Here is a 26,233-nt window from a genome sequence, read left to right as displayed (position 1 = left end):
TGCATTTCTTAAATCTGCTATTGTGTCTTCCCTGTGTTTCTCCTGTAGAATCAGAAGCTTGAAACCTATAAATAATCTTTTCTTTTGGTCACAATTTTTAGATACTTTTCAATCTTTCTGAACTTTCTCCAGCTTGCCTGCATACTTTATAGAGCATGATATCTGGAACCACCTTGATACTAAGTTGAGACCTTATCAGTGTTGAGTAGACACAAGGATTACTTCACGAGTCATCATTTTTTCATATCCAACAAGATGTTTGCAGTTTTTACAACAGCTTGACACTGTTGATTCAGGTTCAGCTTCTGCTTTACTGCAAGTCTAGATTTTTTCTTCCCCTCTCTGTACAATTGGTACTTGCTTTGTTTTCTTAACTCTGCACTTACTTATTCTTGTTTATATAAACTCACACACACACATGCACACACATTAATGCTGAGAACATTACAACATGTGTTTCTCAATTCATCAAGATCCTTTGCAATTGCAATAGCACGAAACAGAATGCTTATGCTCCTTTCCTAGTTTGTATTATCTGCAAATGCAATAAGAATACTCTCTCTATTCCGGTCTCCAGAGAAGGAATGAAAATACAAGGCAATACAGACACAGATTTCTGCAGAAAGCACATGCTAAACAGCCTTCCATTTCTAATAGCCACTGATAATTTTTATCAGTTACATTTTTTTGTAATCATTATTCAGTCACTTAATAGTAGGTTCATGTAGTCCATGCTTCATTATTTGCTAATAAATATTCTGTATAATACTATGCCAAAAGCTTCAGACTATAACATATATTCTCCTTATTTTAACCTCTTTACACAGAAGTCCTGTTGCCCTGTTAATTATTTTGGCTTTACACAATTAGTTTTGGCAAATCCATTTTGGCTGTCATGCATATCCTTCTTTTCTCTTAGGTCTCTGTTAAACATTTGATTCTATATTCTGGTATTTTTCCAAGACAGGATCTTAAGCCGATCTTTCTGAAATTCCTTGGTGGCTCCTCCTCTTTCTCTTTCTAAAAGCAGGCATCAGGTTTGCCTTTTTCCACTACTCTGGAACCTGACTTGACCTCCATCAGTTTTCAAAAATGGCTAATGACCTCAAGATTGTTCCAGCCAGTTTTTTAAGTGTTGTAGGATGAAGTTTCTGAGGCCCATCTGATTTGAAGATCTAACTTCTCTAAGTACTCTCTAGCCTACTTTCTCCTGTTCTAGCCTTAGATCTTGCTTTTTTGTGGCAGATATAAAGTCTGTTTGCCACATGATCCCAGCTGACCTTTTTCAGTCAAGATTAAAGCAAAAAAAGCATTAAAGCACATTGGCCTCCCCTAGGTCATCTATTAAGAGTTTCTCCCCTCTGTTGTATAGCAGACTAGTACTCCCCTTGATCTTCCTCTGGCTAATAACGAACTAATAGTTTGCTGTCCTTGATGTCCCTTGCTAACTGTATCTCTACCACACCTACTCTTATTTTCTACTTTATCAGAACATGAATTTTTCTCCTCTGCTACATGTTCTACTTTCTCCATCATACTTCTCCATATATACAGTTCTGTATGATTAAAAAAAAATCAAACTCTGGTACATTGGTATATAAAAGATGTTCTTTTTGTCTGTATCAACATATGCACTTCTGCCTGAAAAATGTCATGGTGTTATGAATTTTTCAGTATTAGGAGAAAGAGAGGTCCCATATAAATAATGCTTTAACCATTTATTGATCGGTGTTTTAACAACATCTGACTCTGCTAAAATCACAACTAGATGACTGGAAACTCATTGCTTTATTCAAACTCTGTGTTGCAGCATTGACAATTTTGGAGACTTGAGGTTAGGGATAAAAATTGGTGCTGACAAACAAATTAATTGGAAAGAAAATTATACCGAAATTAAGCATATCTCAGCACTGGACTTTTGGCATGTGTCTCAGTACAGCTATTGAGAGGTGGCCATAACAGAAACAGTTCCCCTGGGACCCGGCAACACTGGGGGCACCATATGGGTTCTATGGTCTCAGAAAATGCAAGGAAAAGGAGAGGGAGAACTCAGGAAGGTGGATGAGAAGGAAATGTTATAAAGGGAGGTGACTACCATGGTAAGTGAGAATAAGAGTGAGAGAGAGGACAAATATTTTGCTACCTTCAGGGCTTGAAAGAGCTCGTAGTATCTTTGCCCCTCAAATGTGAAATTTATTACTAAAATCACAGAAATTATTTGTTTCTTCTCCAAAATACATCTGAAAGAAAACAGTGAGAGGCATGAAGCAACCATAAAAGCTTAGCCTTTTAAAGCTTGTTTAAATCTTTCAGCTGAACTGTTTCTACAATAAGGGTCCAATCCTAACCCTTGCTGCAGTGAAACTATTCATATGGGCAGGGATTACTCACATGAGTAAGAATCACAAATGTGTTTTCTAATGTGCTGATGGCAAAAAAAAAGGTATCTATTTTTCTGCATGTTTAAAGGAAGCAATGTGAAATAATATAGGAAAGGCTTTAAAAGTGATCTTATTTCTGTTTGCCTCAAGTTGGAGAGAAAACAATAATTTGCAAACCAACAAGAATTCAACCTTGAAATGCCTCTGGTCATGAACTGTTTCAAGAAAGGAAAAACAAAATGAAAAAGAAAACTGAGGATTACATTCTAAAATCAAGAAAAGAACAGCTTCTGTACAGAAGAAATGTTTGCTTTGTACTCTGCACAGATGCTGTACAAGCAAAATTCACAGTATATTAATATAAACTGTCTGAAAAAAATTCGACCTGATTTCATAAGACCAGCAAAAACAAAACAAAGAGAAGCATGACGTTTATGGGCTTTTTTCTATAGCGCAACCATGCAAGCTGAGCTGTGGAACTGTGATGGAAATATTAGAGCTGTTGTGCCTGAAAAAACGCAGTGATCATTTCATTCTTCCTGTCTTTTAATGCTCCAGGGTTTTGGAGACGAATAGGAGCAATAAGTTCACTTTGCAGAATTAATGCTGTAATTCTTTATCATAAGAGCGGAGCATTACCTCAATCTGATTTTTCTACAAAATGGTTCAAAGTCTATTTTTAATGATGGCCCTAATTTGTTAACACCTTTTAAATTATTAATACCCTTTATATTCAAGTAGTTATTGCATGTCATAACAATGTATCTATGCAGGGAAATTTAATAGTATTTTCTGCATGTCAAGAAAAGGCTTGTTCTGCAAAATGCTATTAAAACTGATAATGAGCTAAATATTTGCCATAGCAAACACTGAAATTACTATATCAATCAACTTTGGGTTCTCTTATTCAATAAACAAAATTTAACCTATTAACTTTGCCTAATTTTAGGCAGGAAAATGCTTGTTTTCAGGCATATCTTGCCCTTGACTTCATATCTTTATCATCTGATAACTACATTTTCCTGGCCAATTAAGCCATTGTTTTGAACCAGATGTAGCTTTATTCTGTCTTGAATGCAACTATATTACTAGATCCTGAATGCGATTTTCTCTGAGCAAATTTAGACTACATTTTAAAGCACACATCTATCACAGGAAAATGATAAGCTATGTTCCTGAAGACACCTTTCACATTAAAGAAGAAGAAAAAAAAAATAAAAAGATTTATAATAAGTCAAAAAGTAAAACAAAACCTTATATTGCAAATCTCTTAACTCTTCAGATTTCAGTATCTCCCCAGATTTGTCTATGTGGCAGGATGTTTTTGCTAATATTTAAAAAAAAATTACTCCAGAAATATAAAAACTGCAAGCAAGCATCACCACTGACAGGCATACGAAGGAAAGCATCCTCTTTCATGAGCATCTAAAGCATAAATCTGAATGCTGATTGAATACCTTACACCCAATTCAGTGTAAAAAAAGAGGCAGGTTCCACCTCTGAAGAGTACAAGCTGAAATGGTTTATTGCATAAGATGAGAGCCTTGCCTCAACAGTGTCTGTTGGTGTGTGATGTTGCTGTTCGTGCATTAAGTGCCTATGTTCACCCCCTCGCTTTGCTTTTGTCACAGCAAATTGTTGTGTGATCAAGAGGGATCAAAGTGCACCCTCTAGAGGCTAAACGCAACTTCTGGCAGGGTTGCAAGTCACCCCCTCACCCGAGGGCTGTATTTGGCCCTAGATCACCTCTTGTAAACAAAACAACCATAGACGGTTATGAGAGAGGCGTTAAAAATATTAGTTTTGCATTGGTTTCTTGATGTAAAACGTTAGTAAGGAATGTTCTTTCACAAGTACATCCTGCAAGGCATTGCTGCCTGGGATAGTAAGGCTGCACAAACAAAATGAAGAATAAGATTTTCTTACTGCTGCCTGCAATAAGGCCCACATCTTGCTCATGCTGGACTACATCATGAAGCTCATAATTTCAAAGAAACATAGGGGAAGCAAAGTGGACTCAAAAGGCAGGCATGCTCCCCCAGGTTCAAGGAAAAGAGGTTATATACTAATTCAACAGCCTGTCGTTCTTACTCAAAGACAATCTCAATATAGAGTATTTCCAGTTAAATGATTCAGGGCCATTCCTGAATGGAAATTAACTGTGCTGTAAACGTCATTTAGGTAAGACAAGGCTACTTGTAAAGGCTCATGCTTGTGAACCTTGTTCCTCAGCTCACAGTGTAATGACTACTTCTTTTCTCATATTTCACACCCTGCTATACCTCCCTGCTGCTAAATAAAGCATCCATGTGAAAGAATACCAATTTCATTTAATTAGGGGCAAGAATAGTATGAAGTTATTTGTCTATATAAATTACATGAAGAGTAGACCTGGAACTACCAAAATCCTACTCAGAACAAAACTGTTACATGGTAAATCTCTTACACTTGGCTTTCCAAGACAGTACTGTGTTCATTAAGAAACAATTTTCTATTAAAGATCTTATTTTTCATACTGATTATTAAAAAAAGTTTTTGTTTTTGTTTTTTTTTTTTTTTTTTTTTTTAATGGATACCATAGGTTGGCCATAAATACATGTAATATCTCAAATGCTTTCATATTTTTCTCTGGTTACCAAGATAGACCAAATTTTCAGGTACAAGTTTGCAATCATTCATGTATAAAATTGAATTTGATGTAATCAAGTCTGAGGCTGTGTCTGGAATTTGTGTGTAAAAGCAGTTAAAAGATAACAGCAATTCTCCCTCCCTTCCCCCTCCCCAGTATAATAAAATTAGGAAATTCTGAATTACCTTAAGGTTATACTTAAAAGAATCTCAGATTTACAAAACAGTTGCTGTTGATGGTTCAGAAGCAGTTATCTTGTAGTGACATGTAATATACATATAAAATGACCACTAGTGGCTGTAGTTTCAGTTAAAACTGATTTTAAAAGCCACACTTTGTTGCTTCAAGTATTTCTGCTTACAATACTGCTGACATGACAGGAAAAGAAGGAGGAAAGAGTGACTTTGCAACAGGGGAGTGTTGCTCACTTCTAGCTCATACCGTGCCAACACAGAGAGATACAGAATCAGAGGTGTCATGCAGAAGCATGAGCCATCAGGCAGGTAAACCCATCACTTCCAGGCAGCTACTGAGACTGAGCCACTGTGGCTTCATCTGAGATTGTTCTATAGGCCAAATTTTTAAGTTATTATATTTGTTAATAATGGTTTGTTAATCTTTTAGCATATGAAAAGTTGGCTAAAAAATTGTGTAAAGCAAAGGAAATGTGAAAGAACCTCACAGGTCTTGGGTTGATATGAAAATCAGGTAACTGCCAAACACATATACACATACTATATATATATATATATATATATATATATATATAAACAAAAATTTCGTGCTGTCAGGATGTACAGCCTGGAGAACTGCACCAAAATCTGTCAACAGAGACAGTTTTGGAACAAGGAAAGAACTATGAAGAATCAGGATTACTTAAAAAAAAACCCAAACTGAATATATTGGGGGTGTGCATGCAAATAATCAATTTTTAATCAAAACTGTCATTTAAAATAGTAAGTAAAAAATGAAGTTGCAGCTCACTCTTGAAGCTAACATATATCATCTGCTAATACCTCAGAATCACAATTAAAACAACACTGATAGAGGGAAGCTTTTTTCATCTGTTCCCAGGAATCTATAGAGTACAATCCTTCAGTCTTCTAAGTAATGATTACTTCAGAAGCTCTTAAGCCCTTGTTTTATCCATGGAGACTGAGATTCTCAGGACATAGGAAATAGTCTAAATAAAATGCAACAGCCTCCTTAATATCTAGACCACAAAGTTCTGTGTATGCAGAAATTATAAGGTTAGGAAAAAAACATTTTCCCCTTAACTAAATGTGACTGTTAACACTGGGCATGTGCAGGTCCCACACATGCATCCTTAGAGGCAAATACTTGGAAACATTTACAGCTAGAGAGGCATTGAAGACACAATGATTATGGGAACTTGAACACAAAGCTTAAGTTTATGGAAATCAATAATGGACAACACATTTTAAGTCTGACAATGTTCATAGACAATTTTCTTCTTTCCATTAGAAACATTCGTCTCACCAACATCCCCACATACCGTGGTGTCTCACAATATAAAGACCAAAACAGTACATGTCTTTGCAGTGCTCAGTGCACATCTAAGTAGGGGAAAAAAAATCCTTATTCCCCAGTGAGGCTCCATCTATCAATCTGGAGCATTCACAGAAGAGAGAGATGGCTGAAATTGGTAGAAGAAAAACAAACACACCTCTAATTCATGTGAAAAAATGTATGGAACACCAACTAACTGTCTGGCCATAACTGCTTCTATAGGATACTCATTCTGTTCAACTATGATGAAGTCTTTTTCCTGAAGCAATGTCTCCTTGAGCCGAATGCTTGCTGGATGCAGTTTGAGTGGGTTTTACTTTCTCATTTGATCTGTTTGGAGACTGATACTTTTTGCACTCTCTTCCCTTAGTTATAACTTCTGCAGAAGACAAATAGAGCCTCAGAGTTTTTTTTTCATGAATGAGTCCTATGCAAACATATAGCCTTGCCAGCTTCTAACTTAGATAGAAGCTTCTCTGCAGGAAGCTAATAGAGGCTGCTATGGTCAAATCTTAGGACAGAAAGAGGAGTGACATTTAGAAAAGAATTTGACTTGAAACCTGGACCTAGGAGGCTGTTGCAAATAAGACTATTAGAAGGGTCCCCAAGATCAGAAAAATCAAAACAAAATGCTTTAATTTGCCACGGGAGGGGAAAAAATATGAGAAGGGAATAAAAGCATTTGATAAGGGCTCAAAAGATAAGCCATTTGTCTTGTAAATATTTTGATTTCTATCTATGAAAGACTGGCAAAACAGGACTTAGTACAGCTTTATAAGAATCGAGGGTTGTGAAGGCACAGAGCAGTAGTGTAATCATATTTATTTGAGGATATGGATTCAATTACTGAACTCTGAACCTGGAGAAAAATCAGAGTCTGGTTTGTGAAGTATCAAAACATGCTGTCTAAAATGGATAAAGAGACTGCTCAGATCTCACACCTGGGTTTCTAGAAGCACCCTCAGTCATAAATAATGACCTAAAGCATTTCATTTGAGTTCAGTTGCACCTTTAGTAAGTGTATGAGTGGATTAACTCAATAAGATGAATTCAGAAATCTAGCTGCTTTCCTGCTTTAGAAAGTTATGTAAGGAGAAGAGTCCTGAATTATGTAAAAGACTGAATAACAAAGCTTCCCAGCACTTAGAGAGACCATTTAAGAATTAGCAGCAACCCTTCCCTCTGCATTGGTCTAAGTCTTGTTGATGAAGTCCTTGTTCTTCCTGCCCTTTTGGGCCCAATACCAATCTACTATGCTCAGCTGAGTGGACTATTCCTACTGGACAATATAACTGGAAAATAAATAAAAAAGAAACAGGATCCTTGCATCTACTTTCTACCTCCTTCCAGAAGTCATGCTCATAAAAAGGAACTACATTCTGTCATATTGAATTAATAATTAAATAAGTAATCCTTATAACCATCCTTTTCAGAAATCACTATAAAATTTTCTCCTAAACCCCGGCACTTGTCATGTAACTCCTTTCCCTCAGGATTATTACAAAGATGGAAGAAATGAATTTGAAGTCCTCATTGGGTAGAATAGATATGAGTTTGAATTACAGGCAATTTTAGACATAAAGGTAAAATGTTCTAGTCTTTTCCTGCATCATTTTAGCCTTTAGAATAGATTGTCCATGGTGCTGTGGAAGTTCCATTGCCGGATATTTTTTAAGAACAGGCAAGACAAACTTCTCTTGGAAATTACATAAATACAATTACTTCTACCCTGGGGCTGGAGAAGATGACTTCTTAAACTCCCTTTCATTGTTATTTTTCTATGATCCTATGTTTATTGTCCTGGCTCATTAAATTCCAGTTCTGGAAAAGAGTAGAGATTATGCTGCCAAGATGATTTGGGTATCTTCAAATTAACCCCACAGGCGTTTGCACTGAGAAAGACTGCCAACTGCTCTTCACATTTTCCCTAGTCTGCCTATGATCCTTCTAACTGGCATCTAGTCAAAGTAAGATTGAACTTGTACACGTATGTGTTTAAATGAATCAAAGTCCTATAGTTTATAGAAACAAATGTTAGAAACCGATTATTTTAAGCAGCAGATTGTGTTTATGTGAAATCTGAATATATCTGCTTTGATTGTCCTATCCAAGTATCTCTAAGTAAACAAAACCTCTGTTTCCATGCCTGATCACATTCCACTCCTATGTCCTAGGTAACTGCATCATCGCAAGTGCTGAATATTCCAGCTTTCTCCATCAGAAGACAATTATTTCTTCTTTACAGACCATATTGAGGACAGGTCATTTTCTAAGATTGTCATTAACGTGTATTAAAACACACCCAGAGAGTGCACACAAAGAAGGTGGCTTAAAGGTGCTTTATAATATTAAGAAACAAATTAATTGAGTGAAATTTAAATATAATTATACTAATAAGCTTAAAATATTATAACACAACTTGAAAGAGGCAACAAAGTAGCAACTTGTTATTTGGTTTTCAATTTCAAAAGATGAGAAACATTTGTCAGCCTTATTGACTACACTTAGCTTCTGCTGTTCTTACTCAGACATGGGTAAGCTGTTAAATAGTGAGAGCCCCGAGTAGTAGCTAAGTTATTGCACATACATAATGCCTAACTCAAGAGTTCAAGGCTTGGCTAGGCAGGTTAACCGCATGTTATACAATTATATGCATAAGAAGAACTTTAGCAATCAGCATCTGAAGAAATGCCATACTGCAGATGCCACAATACTGTTATGACAATGAATAACACACACTATGGTAGTCTCTTTCTGCAAATATCAGGTGTTACAGTGTGCAATTTATTTATATCAGAAAGATTGTTTAAAACTTACACTGTAAGGAATCTAAGTTCCTGAACTGATATTCAATTCACTTTGGAATTGAAAGGGATGGAGAGATTTCATGCGTTGCATTTGGAACAGCTCTTCCAAAAGACTTAATGCTGATGTCTTCTTCAGTCTAACCAAGGAGGGAGAGTAACAGCGTCCTGCTATTTTAATTCTGTGGTGACAAAACTGGCATGAAGAAGGAGGTACACTGCAGTCTGCACAGATACTTTATGCTGCAGATTCTGCATAGTATTACCGGCTCCAGATGGCTCAGGGAACAAGGGATTTAATTTTGGGGGGGGGGAAGTTGCAAGAATCTAAATGCAAGACTTAAATGTGAGATCCTAATGGTCGAAATGTAAGATCCCAGATCTACCACACAATGTACTATTGTGGACCAAACGATACATTTTAAGGTAACCCCTAAAAATAGTAGGATTTACTTAAAACGAAATAAAAATTAGCCAGACTGTATATAACCTACCAAACCAAACTAAAACAGCAAACTGCTGTAAACACTTTTAAAAGGTTTAGACTACATCAAAACTTTCCGGAAAACAGAGAACCCCGTGAGATATACTGGTACAGAGATGCAGATATGCATTGTTGCATGTACAAAATGATGTGTGTATATATATATATATATATATTCTGCAGGTATAACCGAGGATCAGAGTTCAAAACGCCCTGGAAATTCTAAACACCTGTGCCCAAATCTTCTAGAGCTCTTACTCAAATGGGAGAAAGTACTCTGAAAATAAACACTGATTGCCTCTTCAGTCAAAGCTTACAGTGGATTCATTGCTGACTTCGTCCATTTGCCAGTTGTTGACAGTTGTTAATACAAGGATTTGATTTCTTTATCCAAGCACCATGAACACTACATTAGTATCTTCAGAGAAAGATCTTGACTGTGAGCTGCAGTTTCACTGCCCCAACTCAATTACTGCATTCTTGAACTGCAATGTATTCATTTGTGGGCAGTGGGGCAGCCGGTGGGAAGGTATTGATTGGAGTACAATGTCATGTGTAGCAGCGAGAGTAAGATGAAAAGTGTTTTCTGCTTAATGGGTTGGTATTAAGTAGGTGGGAATGGCTTCTAATTAGCCAACAATTGCTGTGTTTCTCAGTTTCCCTCCCTTCCCTCCTCCCGTCGGTCACCAGCTGCCAATCTCTCTCTCCTTTTCCCTTTTTGTGTGGAGTTCATTGCTCACTGTAGTGAAAGCCTTTGTTTAAAAAAGAGGGCTCCCAGGGTCTCATCTGCCAGGGTACAGCTTGCTGCCTGCGATGAGTAGCAACTGTCAGTTTATTTTATCTCAACCTTTTCATCATTCTGCTGAAACTGGTCGAGTGAAACCACCTGAGAGACCTGAGGATTCAGTACCTACAAGTCATTAGCCAGGACTGCTCAGTCTCTCCCCACACATCAAGTCAACTGAACACTGCTTAAAATATTATCCACTTTAACCCCGTATTTTCCTATGGATGCATTAGAACTCTTCCTCCACCTTCTGAATTATACTTGCATGAACATTCCTTAAGCATTCTACAACTATGATTAGTAATATATTTTTCAGTGCTTCTCAACTCAAATGCTCAAGCAACATGCTTTAGAAATACAAAATACACTAAAATTTATTAGAATGCCTTCAGTCAGAATCTCCCTTTTATCTAGGTTATATTCCCCAGCATACCATAGCTAGCAATTCCCACAATTATTTGAACCTCTGTTTTTCGTAATGAATCTCAGGTAAAAGGGATAAATTCTGTTCACAGTTACACTTAATGCAACCCCCTGCAACTCAACGAGGTTTTATGGGCATAACAAAAAGCACTATTTGGTCCTATTTTGGTCCTATTTAGCATATTTACATTTTCCTCTCTTTGCTGTGTAGTTTCGCTCCCTGTATGTATATATACATGTATATATAATCCACATGCACTCCCACCTTCCAAACAGCTAGTATAATTGCACTACAATAATTAATAAACCCAAAGTATGTGAGAGAAAGAAATATTTTACTTGGGACTGAAACCAAATTAAATTTATCTAAATCAAATGTCAAAGTCATGACCAAATCTTTTTCTGGTAATCACATCTAACTTGTTGCTCTCAATATGAGCTACTAAGTTTTAATACAGCAACTGAAATAATGCTTTCCCCCATGCAAACAGTGAGATATTTCAAGGTATATAAGAGATGACAAGAACAGAAACCCAGATATCCTCCAATATATCAGTTGCTTAAAATAATTGTTTCATCTCAGTTCTCTTCTTACTGTGCATAACTGTGCATACTTTTAGAAGTATAAACAAAATAAAATACATTTTGCTTTAATATTCTTCTCAAAAATGAGCTAAAGGTACCAGCTAGGATAAACCTGTTTTCAGGGAATTACACATCTCAAGATGCTGTTTGGCAGAGTGAAAGGATCTGAGTCAAAAGACTGGGCTCCTTAGTATCCTGAAGTGACATTTTCCACCAGGAGAACAAAAGATTCAGGTAAACAGAAGGCTGCAAGTTCTGCACATGGGATAAGAAATCACTGAATAGCCCAGAATTACCAACATTGTGCAGCATTCAGCCCTCTCCCCTGCTGATTCCTGCCAACTATAACGTTCTGATTTTTCCTTGACACCAGCTACTGGGGCATAATCTGAAGTTCTCATTCCTCAGATTCCATGGGCACAAAACATGAACTGAGCAAGACTACTATATGACATACTCAACCTCCATTTTTCAGGTTCAATTTTATATCAGCAATGAGTTGAATGCACAGTACTAACTATACCCTGGCTGAGGTATGTAGACACAATCAGACAGCTTGATGTTCACATCATTTGTAAATATCAAGTAGCACGAAATACACCTTCACAAAAGAGACACAGTTAGAGTACAGGCTTTCACAGACATTACCATTAGTGTATGAATAAGAATAAAGTTTAGATATGATGGTGATGGGCACCTGCACTTACCATTTCAAAAACTACTTCAGAAGATTAATTCCCCACAGGAGCGGACACTAGCAGCACTGTTTGACTAACATCCATAGCAACTACATCTCAAAAATCAAAAAATGTGCCAGAATTTTTAGGAAAAGAAATTGGATTAAAACACTGTAGCAACCATGGCAAAAATATGAAAAACCCCTTTGATTCACAACAATTTCAAATTGGCCTCCCCTTATCAATTACTCTATCTGATACTTATTATTTTCAGTATTATAGGATAGTAGCTACGTGTTCAAAACAATGCACTTGTATGACACATCATGGAAATGCTGTATAATTACTTAGCTCTGTGGCAATATTTGTATGAGCCCTTAAATGAGAATATTTTGTATTACAGATAATACTGAATGCTTAACTGACTGAGTAGAAACAAGTGGATGAGCCTGGGGGCATGGTCATCTGCTTAAGCATGCATTTGGATCTTCAAGCTAATTAATCACTAGTTGTATACTTAAACTTAGGTGACTAAGGCCTCCTTAAAGGCTATTTTGATACTTTGCATTTTTCTATTAACCAATTTACTGTGGTATTTAATAGGAAGAGTGATTCTTTCCAGTGTATTCTCTGATCACAGTGTAATAAAGACACAGCATGATCAGTGTCAGAATGGCAAGTATGAAGAAACTGAAACACCACTCTTAAAAAACACTTATTGATTCTAAAGCAAACACAGAAGATATACCTAATAAGGTATAGATTGAGATGTGAACTACAGGGTATAGGGGTAACTGACTTCTGCTCTTTGAACATTGGCTGGAAACGTACACAAAACTGGGGTTTGGAATGAAGGTGTGGGGCCAAAAAGTGGGGAGGGAATTATTTACTATATAAAAGTGAAGAACGAGAGACAAAACAAATGTAGGACATGGAACAGACAGGGAAGGACGAAAAACAAAAAGAAAACTACTGTTTCAGAAACTGTTCCAAAAAATCATGATCTATCCCTAGTGATTATGGAAAAGAATAAAAAGAGAGATGGATTTTGGGGTAAAAGAAAGGTGGTTTCAGCTGCCAGCTGTTCTGCATTATGACTCTTCTCTTTGTCAATGCATTTCTTATGCTCTGGACTGCATGCAAAGCTGAAACTCCTAGATGCTTTCAAATCAAGGATTTCTCTGGAAGTGTCCTAATGTGGCTGGGCAAGAGTTTCTGTTTCTTTTGTACCCTTCAAGTGTCCTAAAGAAGAGAATCAGAGCAGGACTGAGCTTCAACCCTGAGAATTTAAACTGGCAGGGAATTACAATTTGGAAGAAGCACTGACAATGCAGTGCACAAAGCTACACTAGTTCAGTGGATGAAACTACACTAAAAAGTCTGACAATATATTGTAGTTTGAACACCAATTCTAATGTTTGGTGTTTTTTTTTCCCACAAGAAAGAACAATTCACCTTATTTAGGAAAACATTTTCTGCTGATCTAAAAAGATTGTCTGGGAAAACACAGCTGGATGCCAACAACATCTAGCACAGGATGTGCCTGAAGGAAATAAATGTATGGTGAGATTTAGATGTTTCAATTGAAAGTATAAGATGGAAGAAAAATCTAGATGAGATCCAAATCCTCCTCTGGTTAAGATGTTTATATATAACTGATGGCAAGAGTACTCACAATAACATTAGGCAGTATGATAATGAATTTTTTGAAGTTATAACACCACTTAGCTATAGAAGAACTGCCAACTCTTGGAAAAGAATATGAAGAAACTTCTCCTACAACATTATTCCATGGCTAAACATCAAAATATTCTACAAATCCTCTCAAATTTGGTACTGCCAATCCACACAGCTGGCCTGAGTCTGATCCTGGGTCACAATCCCAATTAAGGCAGCATTAAAAGCATGAGAAAAACAAAAATAAATCACAGGAAGAAAAGCTGGTTAGCGCATTTGTACAAAGCACAAGAATACTGAATACTAACACTTCCTTGTCAGACAAGCTTTAGCCATCAGCAGAAGACACAACAAGCTACTGCACACATAGCTAAACTGACATTTAAGAACTGAGTTCTCAGACTCTTCATTGAGAATCTGCTATGTCCGGCTGCTCATCACAATGCGACAAAAAACTTCCTTGTGACCCTCAGTTCTTTGTACTTGATTTTATCTGTAGTTCAAGCAATAATCACTCTCACTTTCTAAATACCAAAGTATATCAATAAGTAGACTTAATCAAATACTTAAAACCAAACCCCAACTAGCCAAAGGGATATTCTATACCATAGAATGTCATGCTCAATATAGAAACTGGAGTTGGAGTTGGCCAGGAGATACCAATTGTTGCCTGGGGATGGGCTGGGCATTGATCAGCGGGTAGTGAGCTGTGCATCACTTGGGTTTCTTGGGGCTTATTCCTCTTTTTTTCCTTTCCATTACAATTATTATTATAATATTTTACATTAGTTAAATTATTAAACTGCTCTTATCTCAACCCATGAGGGTTTTTTGGTGGTTTTTTTTTCCGATTCTTCTCCCCATCCTATTGAAGGAGAAGCAGGAAGTGAATGAGTGGCTGCATGGTACTTAGTTGCTGGCTGGGGTTAAACCACGATAAGCATATAAGCTGATTTTCTGAAACACATCTGTTCCACATCATCAATGTCTACAGGTAAGCGTGTTGGTTTTCAGCAATTACGTAAGATATTTTGCATTAATATCAAAGGTAAGGCAGTAAAAAAAAAAGATTCTTTAAACAGAAAAGTGAGAAAAACTAAAATTCAGCAACTGGTGAGTGCTGGGTGATATGAACAAGCAGAGGTAGTACAAGTTTAGAAAATTTTCAGGAAAGACAGAACTACCTCTATTTTTTTTTCCTAATTTTTTTTTTGCATTTATTTTGGCATTTCTAACCACAGTATTTTTTCCAGAAGAGAGCAAATTATTTGAATCAGTAAACCCCACAAAAATGGGCAGAAGCTATCCTGGGAATTTCAGTAGGGGACACTTGAAACATTTCAGCTACATTTGAAACATGCTTATGAAGAAGTGAGCCTTTGTGCCCTGGCACAGGGACAGCCTTGGATCTGTACTTGGTCACACACCTTTTGATAATTTAAATTCATAGTTCTTATATAACAGTGGGAACAAGTGTATAATTCCCTTATTCCATGTTCAGCTGTATTTTCTCAGAAAACACTGAAACCTGTCTCTAAAGGCCTTATTATTTCTCATCATTTTGGTCATATTAACAATTTGATATTGATGTAAATCATAAACATATAGAACTTGAAGGAGTGTCCATTACAGATCCTACATCCAGACTCTAGCACAGTGAACAGACTGCTGAGAGGAGGATGGCACCCAGAGGTTTCTTCTGAGGCACAGGCATGCTCTCAGCTTCCCAAAATGAGGGCCTGAGTCATTCCCAACGTCTTTACAGCAGTCATAAGTAAGACTGCATGCTAATTTCAGTCACCATGCAAGCTAATATATATTTCCCTTCCGTACATGTTAACTGAAGAATAGACCTTTTAAAATAGTAAATATAAGAGAGACAAAAACAGTGGCTTTGAGGGAGTGCATGCATGTGCACAATTCTGATAGTCCTATGTCAGTATCACGATAGGCTAAAATCTATGATAGAACTTTAAATATGAAATATGCAGTGAAAGGAACCTGCTAACCCAAGCCACTACCTTTCCATTGATATCACATAAAAACTATTTTATGGATGTTTGTCTGTGTAAGGTACAAACACTTGCTGGTTTTATAGTTTTGATCAGTACACCATACCTTCCCTTTCTCTTAAATATTCTCAGATCAAAATATCTGCTACCACCAAGGCAAATCTACTGGGCAAATACAAAATATAATTTACAATGCATATTCCTGATGAAGATTGGTTTTGATTTGCTCAAGTATAGTCAAACATTTTGGGTACAGTGCCATGGCATAACAGTTTCATTTAGCATGCATTTGAGGTACTTATTAAAGAAGGAAAGACAAGATTCATACAGTTAGAAGTTTTCCTAGAATTAATGTTCTTCAGAAAGAAGAGACAGTAAAAAAAGCAGTTTACCACATTCTAAAGAGGAATGCTAGAAATAGTTCTGAAGTTGATGGTACAAGATAATTCCATTGATTGTAGAACATCACAACTGATGATATGGGTAAGACAATAATTTACACTGCATTTATAGCTATTAAAAAAAACAAAAAAAAAACAACCAAAAAAATAAATCAAACCAAAACAAGAAAACACAGAAAACCTTGACTGTAAAATGTGCCAATTTTTCAGAGTTCTCCGAAGTTAAGAAATGTAAACTAAATTGTGCTCAAATGCACATAATGTTTTTCGAGAAAACAACTGAAGACTTTTTAGTATGAGGAAAATGATACATTTTAAATCTACTCTTAAAAGTGTTTAGATGATTTCAAGCATTGAAAGCCTCTTGCTGAGGCACAGCTCTGCTAGATGCAATGACCTAGAAGTTGCTGGACTCACAGAAAACACAATTCCTGATCAGCATTTCATGTAATCAATATAAAAAAATCTGATCAAAAATTTTCCTGCCTTCATCACCTTTAATTATTCTTCTCCCTTGGAGATTATTTATTGAAAGACTTGTGAAATATTTTCTTATCAATGTTAGTTGTGCTGTAGGTTCTTTTTTAGATTCTAACACAGAGTCACAAGCCTTTTTATCTACTGTTTCTGCTGATTGTTTTGAAAACATGTTTGACTAACCATAAAAGATCAATAAAAAAATTATTTGTTCTTGCAGTGGCATCTCACAATGGCATAAATATTCCTTTTGTAAGTGAAGACAGGTGACCAAATCAAATGCAGGAGATGGAAACACATTGTCCTTTGCATTTGTAAACACAGTTTTCTGACAATCCTGTCCCTTTCGTCCATGGCAACTTTGGTCAAAGTGTCCATTTTATTAATAAATGTTGAGATAAGTTGAGTAATTAATGGTTCTTCCTGCCTAGTTGTTGAAATGATTGATTTAGAAAATAAGCCTTGGTTGAAAGACATAAGGTACATGGCAGTACTTGAATTTAAATGTCATTGCTTGTCTAATAGTCTAAGCATTTATTTTGCCTAAGAATACAGAAACTACTCTGATTTTTTTTTTTGTGACAGAAATATTATTCAGTCAGAACAGTTAGAAATAAAAATTTATTACCTTCCTGTCATTAAAATCCCCCATGGATTAAGAATTAGTATTGTATCTTGTCTTTAGCTGTTTTATCCTAAAAAGCCTGAGAAAAATCTAGTAGGTTATCGATGCTGCACTGTTCGAAAGAGCTAGAATTACGGTTCTATTATCACAGCAGGAATTTCCAAAGTGATGAGTTCATCACAGGGTGCACAGACGTTCTCCTGGAAGGTAGGATAAAGGCTGTACCTGAAACTCAAAGCCAGTGAATCCTAATATTGAATTAATGCCAGGTCATGTTTTGCCAGACAAAGATATTAAAAATGTAATGCCAGTACTAACGAGAGATTTGGCACAGAAAACATGAAGAATGTTACAGATTGTGCTGACAGTGTGACACTATGTTTTCCTGGATGTAATCTGGGGTATCATGAGAGTAAGCTTGGAGCACTAATGAGAAGAATGATATTGAACTGGAAGAGCTGCTAAATATGCAGTAGCCACAGGGTTCCTGGAGTTAACTGGAACTAAAATAAAAACTGTAATACTGAAAGTAACAGAGGGTAAACTAAGCAGAAATGCAAAAGGAAGAGAATCTCAGCAGGCAAAACTTGTTTCTGGCATTATGCTTGCCAGGACATAAAGGGTTTTTCTAATCATACTCTTTTTATCCCTGATGCACCATTAAAAAGAAGCATGAATCTCTAGCTTAAAGGGTCACATATCATTTCAGGATATAAACAAGTTTCACAATTGACTGGAGAAAGCAATGTATAAAAGTGGAATGGAAAACCTCTTTAGGTGAAAGAAGTAAAATACATGTTGAAGATACAAATATCATCCTATATTGTTGAGGCTCCTGTTATTTTGTTGTTGCCATTGTTGATTTTTCTTTGCCTCCTATTTACATCAGCTACAGATAATAATCCTCATGTGAAATACATATAAAATTGCTTGACATTGGATTCTTCTTTGACCGTATTGGAATTCTTGGCATGTGCAATACAGGTTTAGGAGCTTACTGTTCTTTGCAGGAGACATGCACCCAATTAACTCTGCCAGCCACCAAAGTGTGCTGAATATTCACTTATTGAGGCAAAAAATAATAAATATATAGTCATTGAAAAAGAAACACAATATCATTGAGAAAGGACTGCCCTGTTACCATCACTAGAACTCCAAAGAGTGTGCTACCTAATTTGTCATTACTTCAGTACGCCAGTGAATGTCTTTGTTCCACAGTTCTCAGTTGCTTCCAGTGTTGCCTCTAGTATCCTGGCTGCTCTTAAGCCGCTAACATCTTTGAATATCAGTCTATTAACCACTTATTTTATATATAAAATTTACAATTGAAGTTATACTTCATTTTCCAATTCTATGAAAGGAAAAGATACAAAAGAAAACAGCAGACATGCAGCTCTTTGTCCCTGAGAGTATGATAACTGAGGGAATTTGGACACAATAACTTTGAAGCTCCATGTTACGAATTTGGCCCAGCTGTCATTTATTTTCACTATACTCCAGATTCACACTCCACAGGAATACAGAGGAAAGCTTTAAGAGGCAGTACACTTGTCCCTTTTCTTTCCAAAGAACAATACAGTTTAATACTATCAATACTTGGAGATAATGCATAATTCAGTTTTTCTTGTATTAACACATAGCAAAGGGGGAAAAAAAAAGAAAATTTCACCCATCAAGAGATCTACTCCATACAAAGTCCTCCTCTACTCTTTATCTCAGATAAGGAAACACAGTGAAGAAAACAGAGTAGCTTTTTTTTTTCTTTCCTTCCTCTCCAGTGTCAAGTATAAGGATGCTAAAAATAAAACAGCATGTTCTTCTGAATTCACAACTATGCCCCCTATATCAAGCAGAAATTATTTCTTACTTTTAGAAACAGGGAACTTATCCTTGGATGCACATGAAAAACTGACCAGAAATGAAGACTTTTAAATTTTTTTTTAAGAATTAAAATAATGTTAATTGAATAAACTAATACAATACTGCTTGCCCATAGCTGATGTTTTGGAAAACAGCACTGAAAAAAAGTAAGTTAGCATCCATAGCAACTACTACTATCTGTTTCCCACTACATTTTTTTCTCCCTGTTTCTACTTGTTATTAAACTTACTTAATTCAGCCTTTACAATAAGTGGACAAAGGAGTAAATCCAACCCCCACTCAGCACATGAATTAAACCCAGGAAATAATTTAATAAAACTCTACAAGAAAAATTACTTAACCATTGAGGACAATACAGCACTAATGTGTTTCATAACCAATGCCTTACCAGCTGTAAGAGGGTCAGTGCACATGTCACTTCTGTTCTCCTTCCATGCCAGCAGATACTTGAGGCTGATGAGATCTTCTGCTTCTATATGGCTATTAAATGGCACCATCAGTTTATGAGCCTTTGCAATGCCATAGTAAGCTTTTGTTTCATCCACTAAGGGCAAATTATTTAACGTTTTTGCTGTCTCATAAGCCTGACTGAAATATTCACAAGCTTCATTATAGCTCCCCTGGTAAAGATAGAAAAAAATTAAATTGTAAAAACTACTTCTAGACACCTGTATTTTATCCTGACATTATAGTTAGAGCCTGTTCCTCTGGCACCTCAAAGATGTTGCTGCTGAGAGGCCAGCCCACAGAATGCCTCATGGCAAGGTATTAAGCAAATCACTCTCCCTTGCTGTTTCCTAAGCTCTAAAATCCAGATAACACTGCTCATATCTTTCTCAGGAACAAAACTGGTTTTGTAGTATTTTAAACATACAATACAAATTAAAGCACCTCTGGAAGATACCTTCCATTCTCTTATTGGTGTGGAATTCTTCTGCCCTGACGGCACAAACTTCCTGAGTGAAAACACTTTCAGATCTGTTGTATTCTTTCACTCTCAGCTCAATTTAATAAATTTGAAACTTCCTTCTGCATAGAGCATAGACCAGGAGGAGAGACTCCAGCTGATACCTGTTGCACTTGATATTACTTTTGGGGATCAAAATTTATATAACTGCTAGAAGGTGCATGTAATTTAAAAAGAAGGAAAGAGTAACAGAAATTCAAATAGTCTTTAATCTTTGTTTAATACAAGAGAGCAGATTTAGGCTTAGGAGGACACAATAATGAATAAGCAGTAGGATAATAGATGAAAAGCAGAAACATCTACATATCATACTCATGAGAACTATAATAGGTTAAGTAATGCAATTAGTGAGAGGAATACAACAAATCAGGCTAAGAAACTTGAGAAAAGTAAAATGAAAAATGACACTGTGTCATGTTAACTGTCAGAGTTTGCATATTAAGTAAGGAACTCTTAACTTACTTAAATTACTTTAATTAAACTGGGAGAAATTAGACCTAATATTTGCACATAACACAAACCAAGGCATTTTAGGAAACAAGAAACATATGGGTAAACCAAGCCTGTCTAGAAACCATGAACCAATTGTTCAGCATTAAAGAAAGACAGTGATGATGATGGAATAGTAAGATGACAGAAATGTAAAGATACAGCAACAGCATGGACAGAACAAAGTGAATTTGGTCGAAGTCACTTTAGGAAGTACAGTAAAAGTTATATCCCTGGTTTACTAAGGGCTCCCTGAGGACCTATCTGGATATAAATAGAGATATCTTTAATTCGATGAAAAGGATAGTACTACTGCAAATTGTGTCACCAGGGAAGTACAGAGTTGAATAAAAATACCCTAATAATGAATTACAGAATACTGGTGATGACAGCTGACACCAAGCAGGCAGTGACCCAAGAGAGGAAATGGTACTTTAGATTCAGTTTTGGTAAACACTGCTGACCTTGCAGAAAAAGTGGTGTAGAATACAGGGAATTGTAAATCTTGAGAAGATTTTTTGTGTGTGTATGTTTAATTTATATATTTTGTGTAAATTAATTATATTAAGTTACTAAATTTCTTCCCTTCTACACCACTATCTCAGTTACGGCAGCAAATTCTGAAATGTGAAGGATAATTTAGATAATAACCAAAACGAGGTTAATTCTTAGAATATCAGTTGTCATAGAACTGATTATTAGCAATGGTGGCAGAAGCAGTGAAATATAGCTAAGCAGAATCTAGTTAATTATTTTTTGAATTTGGAGTAGAATAATTTAGCCAGTGTCACATCACTCCACTTTCTTCTAAATTTTAGATCCATTTTAGAGTTACTTTAGCGAAATCTCAAGGACTCAAAACTTGATTTTCAATGGGAAATTTAGCATTTATGCTAAGAATATATGTAAAATAGAAGCCTCTTAAGCTAATACAGAGAACAGAGTAAGAATCTTTTCTACAGCTTATGAAAAAAAAAAAAGGCCAGCAGATATGGTAGTGGGATTTCTCTTACAGAGAAATCCAGAAAAAACCCAAAGGCATCTGATGGTAGTGCAAGTGAAAAAGGGCAAGTAGCCTCTTCTACAGATTACACATAGAAAAGAAATTCTGACAAAAATCAGACCACAGAAGCTGGAAAGGGTGATTTTGAAATGGGATTTCTATTTTTATTTTGTTAATAGTGGAATTGTTTCCTAATTTCCACATTGTACAGTCTGCAATACATTATTTTTATTATTCATTGTATCTAAACAATTTAATGTAACATTTCAGCTCTAAAATAGGTGTTTAAGAGCTCAACACGAATCTTTCACTTCTGCAGTAATCTTTTTAACCCTTCTCATTAAAAAAAAGTGCTACTGCAGTGCAAGTGCTACATCTCTAGATGTGGTAAGGGACAGAGTAAGCATGGAAATTGCTAGTCAGATAGGGTGCCAAGAGAACTGCTGCCTTTGCAGGATCCACCCCAGAACCATTTGGAGACTGACACATGGGTCTGAAAGAAGCACTTCAAAAGACCTTAGAAACTATAATAAAGGAGTTTCTTAGTCACCTCTGGCTTAATTTAATATTGCCTATCACTGACTATTGATCTAGACAGGCCAAATCAAAGCCATAAGACTGGATGGAGGCATATAGGAGGGAAAGCACTTCCACTACCAGCAAACTACCAGCAGAGACTTTTGCCAAACTATTTGTTGCTAGCAGCCACTTTTTAAATTTAGCTGAGACAATGTAGAGAGAAAATAAAAGCTAAAATAAAATACTGCTTATTAATACTCAATATAGTATACATTCATTTTAAAAAAGCATGAATTTCAGTGTGTAGTACAATAAGATTTCATTTGTGTTAACTCTTTATGGGCATATAAGGCTTGAATGGTGATTTGGATGCAGATTTTCACAACACTGAAAATTTTCCATAATCTGAATTTGGAGTTTTTATTCACCTATTCTAGAACAAACACCTATGCATTAAATATGGTGTGAATTTTTCACCTCACCAAAAAACTTATGGCACATTTTGTCACACAATACCTTCTTTGGTAGCTCTTGTAAGACACAATACCTGGATCAAATCATTCTAGGTCATCTCACATGCAAACTTAGTTTTTTACCATGAATTAAACCTAATTGTTTGACATCATTACTGCAAACAATACTTACTCTTTCGTTGTAAATATTCCCAAGTAATACACATGCATCCACCAGGCTTTGTCTTAGATGAGCATTCTCAGAAGCCTTCATAAACTCTTCCAAGTGCTTCGTAGTTTCTGCTGCTTTTCCCTGACTGAAGCAAAAGACAGGGACAAAAACTACTCAGACGGTTTCTCCAAATGCTGAAGAACTATCTGCTTGTTCTGAAGCAACCTTGTGATGACTCATTCATGACTGGACTTTATTTCCAAAACAGTCATCTGGGCACTACCTGTGCTGAGACCAATAATAAGAGTCCACAAAGAACCCCTGAGGGCAGAACTGGGTCCTTTAAGTGAAGCAAAGTTTTTCTTCTGAATATGGTGCCACATTTTGAGGCCACAAATGAAAATGCAGGTGGTGATTTTATAGGGGTTTTGGAGTTTCCATTTTTGCAGGTTTTTCTACTGAGCAGCTGATAACATTTTCAATACAGCAGGACCCCACATCCTGACAATATAGGGGAAGAAGATAAAAAAGCTAATTTTTCAGTAAGACTTTTTGGGCTCCTGTCATTCAGAGATGCCATTTCTTGCTCTAGAACCCTAGTGGTGCAGCAGTAGCTCCATAATGGTGCTGTCTCTTAGTTCCGGGGATAACAGCCTTTCCCTGAGTGCAATATTGCACTTTGGCTGGGTGGATAAAAGGCTGCTGGAATCACACAGGCAAACCTATAAACTGTGGACTGTAGGTGTCACTCCCAAATCCCAGTGAGATCAGAGCAACCTGAGGTCACAGCTGAATCTAAGTTGAAAATTGGCTGATGTACTTTGACAGTAATATTTGCAGATTTCCTTTATTTTTTAATAAAGCCAGTCATATTAACAATATAAGATCTCTGCAGTATGATTACAAGACATAAGATAGATAACTAGGTTTGCTTGTGAGTAAGGCACTACGCTCTTTTTCCCTTTAAGGCTTAAGTGTTACTGCAGCTGACCTCAATATTAGCCATGAACTTGAGTCACTAATGTAGGAGTATAGCATGCTAAATGTCAAGCCACCAAGCAAGACAGAAAAATCTAGGCTTAATTAAGAAACTCACAGAAATAGAAGTTCCTGTAAGTGATAAAGAATTGTGATTTATTTTCTCACCATTTTAAAGCACCTTAAAGTTACCTTCCTGCAGCAAATGACTGAGGTTCATTTACATTACAGTTTTTATTATAAACTATATTAGGTATATGTACTTTCAAAATCTGTCAGAAGTCTGCAATTCCCTTCCATTAATTATAACAGGAAAGACCCTGCTAGGGAATAGGAAACACAGCAAAACATGGCTGCAAATTTACAATATTGTAGTGATTATCTATATGTGACTGAGATAAGCTAGATTCCTAGAAAAAGATGCTAAAACACTGCAAACTAACTACCACGTTATAAGCTACCATAAAGCTTAATTGTTAATAAGCTGGATTTACTAAATTTTCCTAATTTAAGTATTTTAATACAATGAGAACATTAAATATGCTGTACTGTAAACATCTGCCAAGCATCAAAAGACTTCTAAATTTTAGAATTAGAAACACATTTTTTTTTCCTAAGAAGAGAAAATCAAATATACCTCCACAGAAACACAGCATATGATTTATATAAGTTAAAGGACAAGGTTAAAGTGTTAGACAAATATTAATTCCAGTTTTTCTAGTTTTCTATATGCAGTGCACAGGTGCAACTTGAAGAGCATATTATATGGTATAATCATTAAATCCATTCAACCAGACCTTTGAGAGTTAAAAACATATATTCTGAGGAAAAGGACTCCTTGGTCCAAGGAATGAGAATGAAACAGTGCAGAATATTTGTGTATCAAGGTGATTCCAGTTTCCAATTGGGAAAACAGGACTGTTAACACCCACATCCCCTGACAACTGTCCAATTATGTATATCACACTTGGCCTACTGTTTGCAGTAGAAGTAATCAATAAAGGATGTGGTTGAGTGAACATAGATTTTGGTTGAACCAATGCATGAAAACTTAATCATTTACTCAGAGTGGAGAAATCAAATAGAGCAGAGATGAAACAGCCACTAAGGGGTTTGTTGATTGTGCCACCAAGTTTGCGGGCTTGAGGCTGAAAGTAATAAAGCAAATGGAATCAGTGACAGGAGAAAATGTAAAAAGGTTTTCCTAATTTCATGAATTAATAGAAATGTTTTGATGTATTTTTGGTCATTTTTTTATATTTTGTATAAAAACCTATGCTCTGCATATAGAAAATATGAAAAGTGCTAGCGCATATAACCTCTTCCAAAGAAACAGAGATCAATTTGACACATCAGAAAGATATTTCTCACTGTTAGAACTTCACTTATGCCAACTGGCAATTGGTTGGTAAAGTTTAACAGTTTTTCGAAGGAAGTACTTTTAAAAGCACTCCAGCTTGAGATATTTAAAATATGCTAGAAGGATTACTGAAACACTTTATCCTGTACAAGACCAAATAACATGATGAACAGGTCTTTCCTACTCAAAGGGCTAATATTTTATAGTTCCTTCAAAAATCTACATGTTATTTTATACAGCCATATACTTTCTAGGCTCCTTAGACATCACCTCTCTAAATGCATAAAATGCAATTTCCAAAAGATATAGTCATTCATGATCCCACAGAACAGTTATGATGACTTCAGCAGAAGAGATTACACATCTACAGCAACTCATTTTCCAGTTTCATGCTAAAATGCCCTATGAGATTTTTACCCCTATTAGACTTTTATGAAAATATGCACCTTTTATAGGATTGCTCATGTGATTGAATTGGATGTATAAATCATGTGTCCACAAGAAGTCATTACCATGGTGGACACCTGCAGAATAAGTCAAGAACACGAAGCTATTATGTCAGATTTTTCCCTGGAAAATGACATGCCTAAATGCACACGATAGAGACTTTTATTTTCCCATGGTCTGTGAAAACATCTGGAACAGATTTCACAAGATATTCCAAAGCTATAGACAAGTTCTGAGTGATTGGGAAGGCTCAGCTCACTTCCTCCAACCTGTCACAAGGCAGTAAGTGCAAACTCTCAGATGTTATGTTTTAGAGAAACAGTCATCTTTTCTTTGTAAAGACATTGCCCATCAAATTATTATTTGCACAAGTCTAGCCTAGATCAGATAAAAATACAAGTAAAGAAAAAGCGATCAAGCTAGATATGGAAATTCTGTCACCAACAGTATGCATTCATGCATTTATCCACTGT

At 36.1% G+C, this 26,233-nt stretch overlaps 1 protein-coding gene across 1 annotated transcript in view; it reads right to left on the bottom strand.

Annotated features, from left to right (window-relative positions):
- Positions 1-26,233, bottom strand: part of TTC29 (tetratricopeptide repeat domain 29) — a 126,385-nt gene that overhangs the window by 25,912 nt on the left and 74,240 nt on the right. Inside the window, exons 9-10 of the mRNA XM_034064461.1 lie at positions 22,997-23,120; positions 19,762-19,993 (exon numbers count right to left, since the gene is read on the bottom strand). Of these exons, the coding sequence (XP_033920352.1) occupies positions 19,762-19,993; positions 22,997-23,120 (356 nt within the window). The remainder of the gene's footprint in view (positions 1-19,761; positions 19,994-22,996; positions 23,121-26,233) is intronic.

This window comes from Melopsittacus undulatus, chromosome 7 (genome assembly GCF_012275295.1).
Source record: "Melopsittacus undulatus isolate bMelUnd1 chromosome 7, bMelUnd1.mat.Z, whole genome shotgun sequence".
NCBI classification, from domain to species: domain Eukaryota; kingdom Metazoa; phylum Chordata; class Aves; order Psittaciformes; family Psittaculidae; genus Melopsittacus; species Melopsittacus undulatus.
Note: the sequence above shows the minus strand (reverse complement) of the source record. Positions and strands in the feature narration are given on the sequence as shown.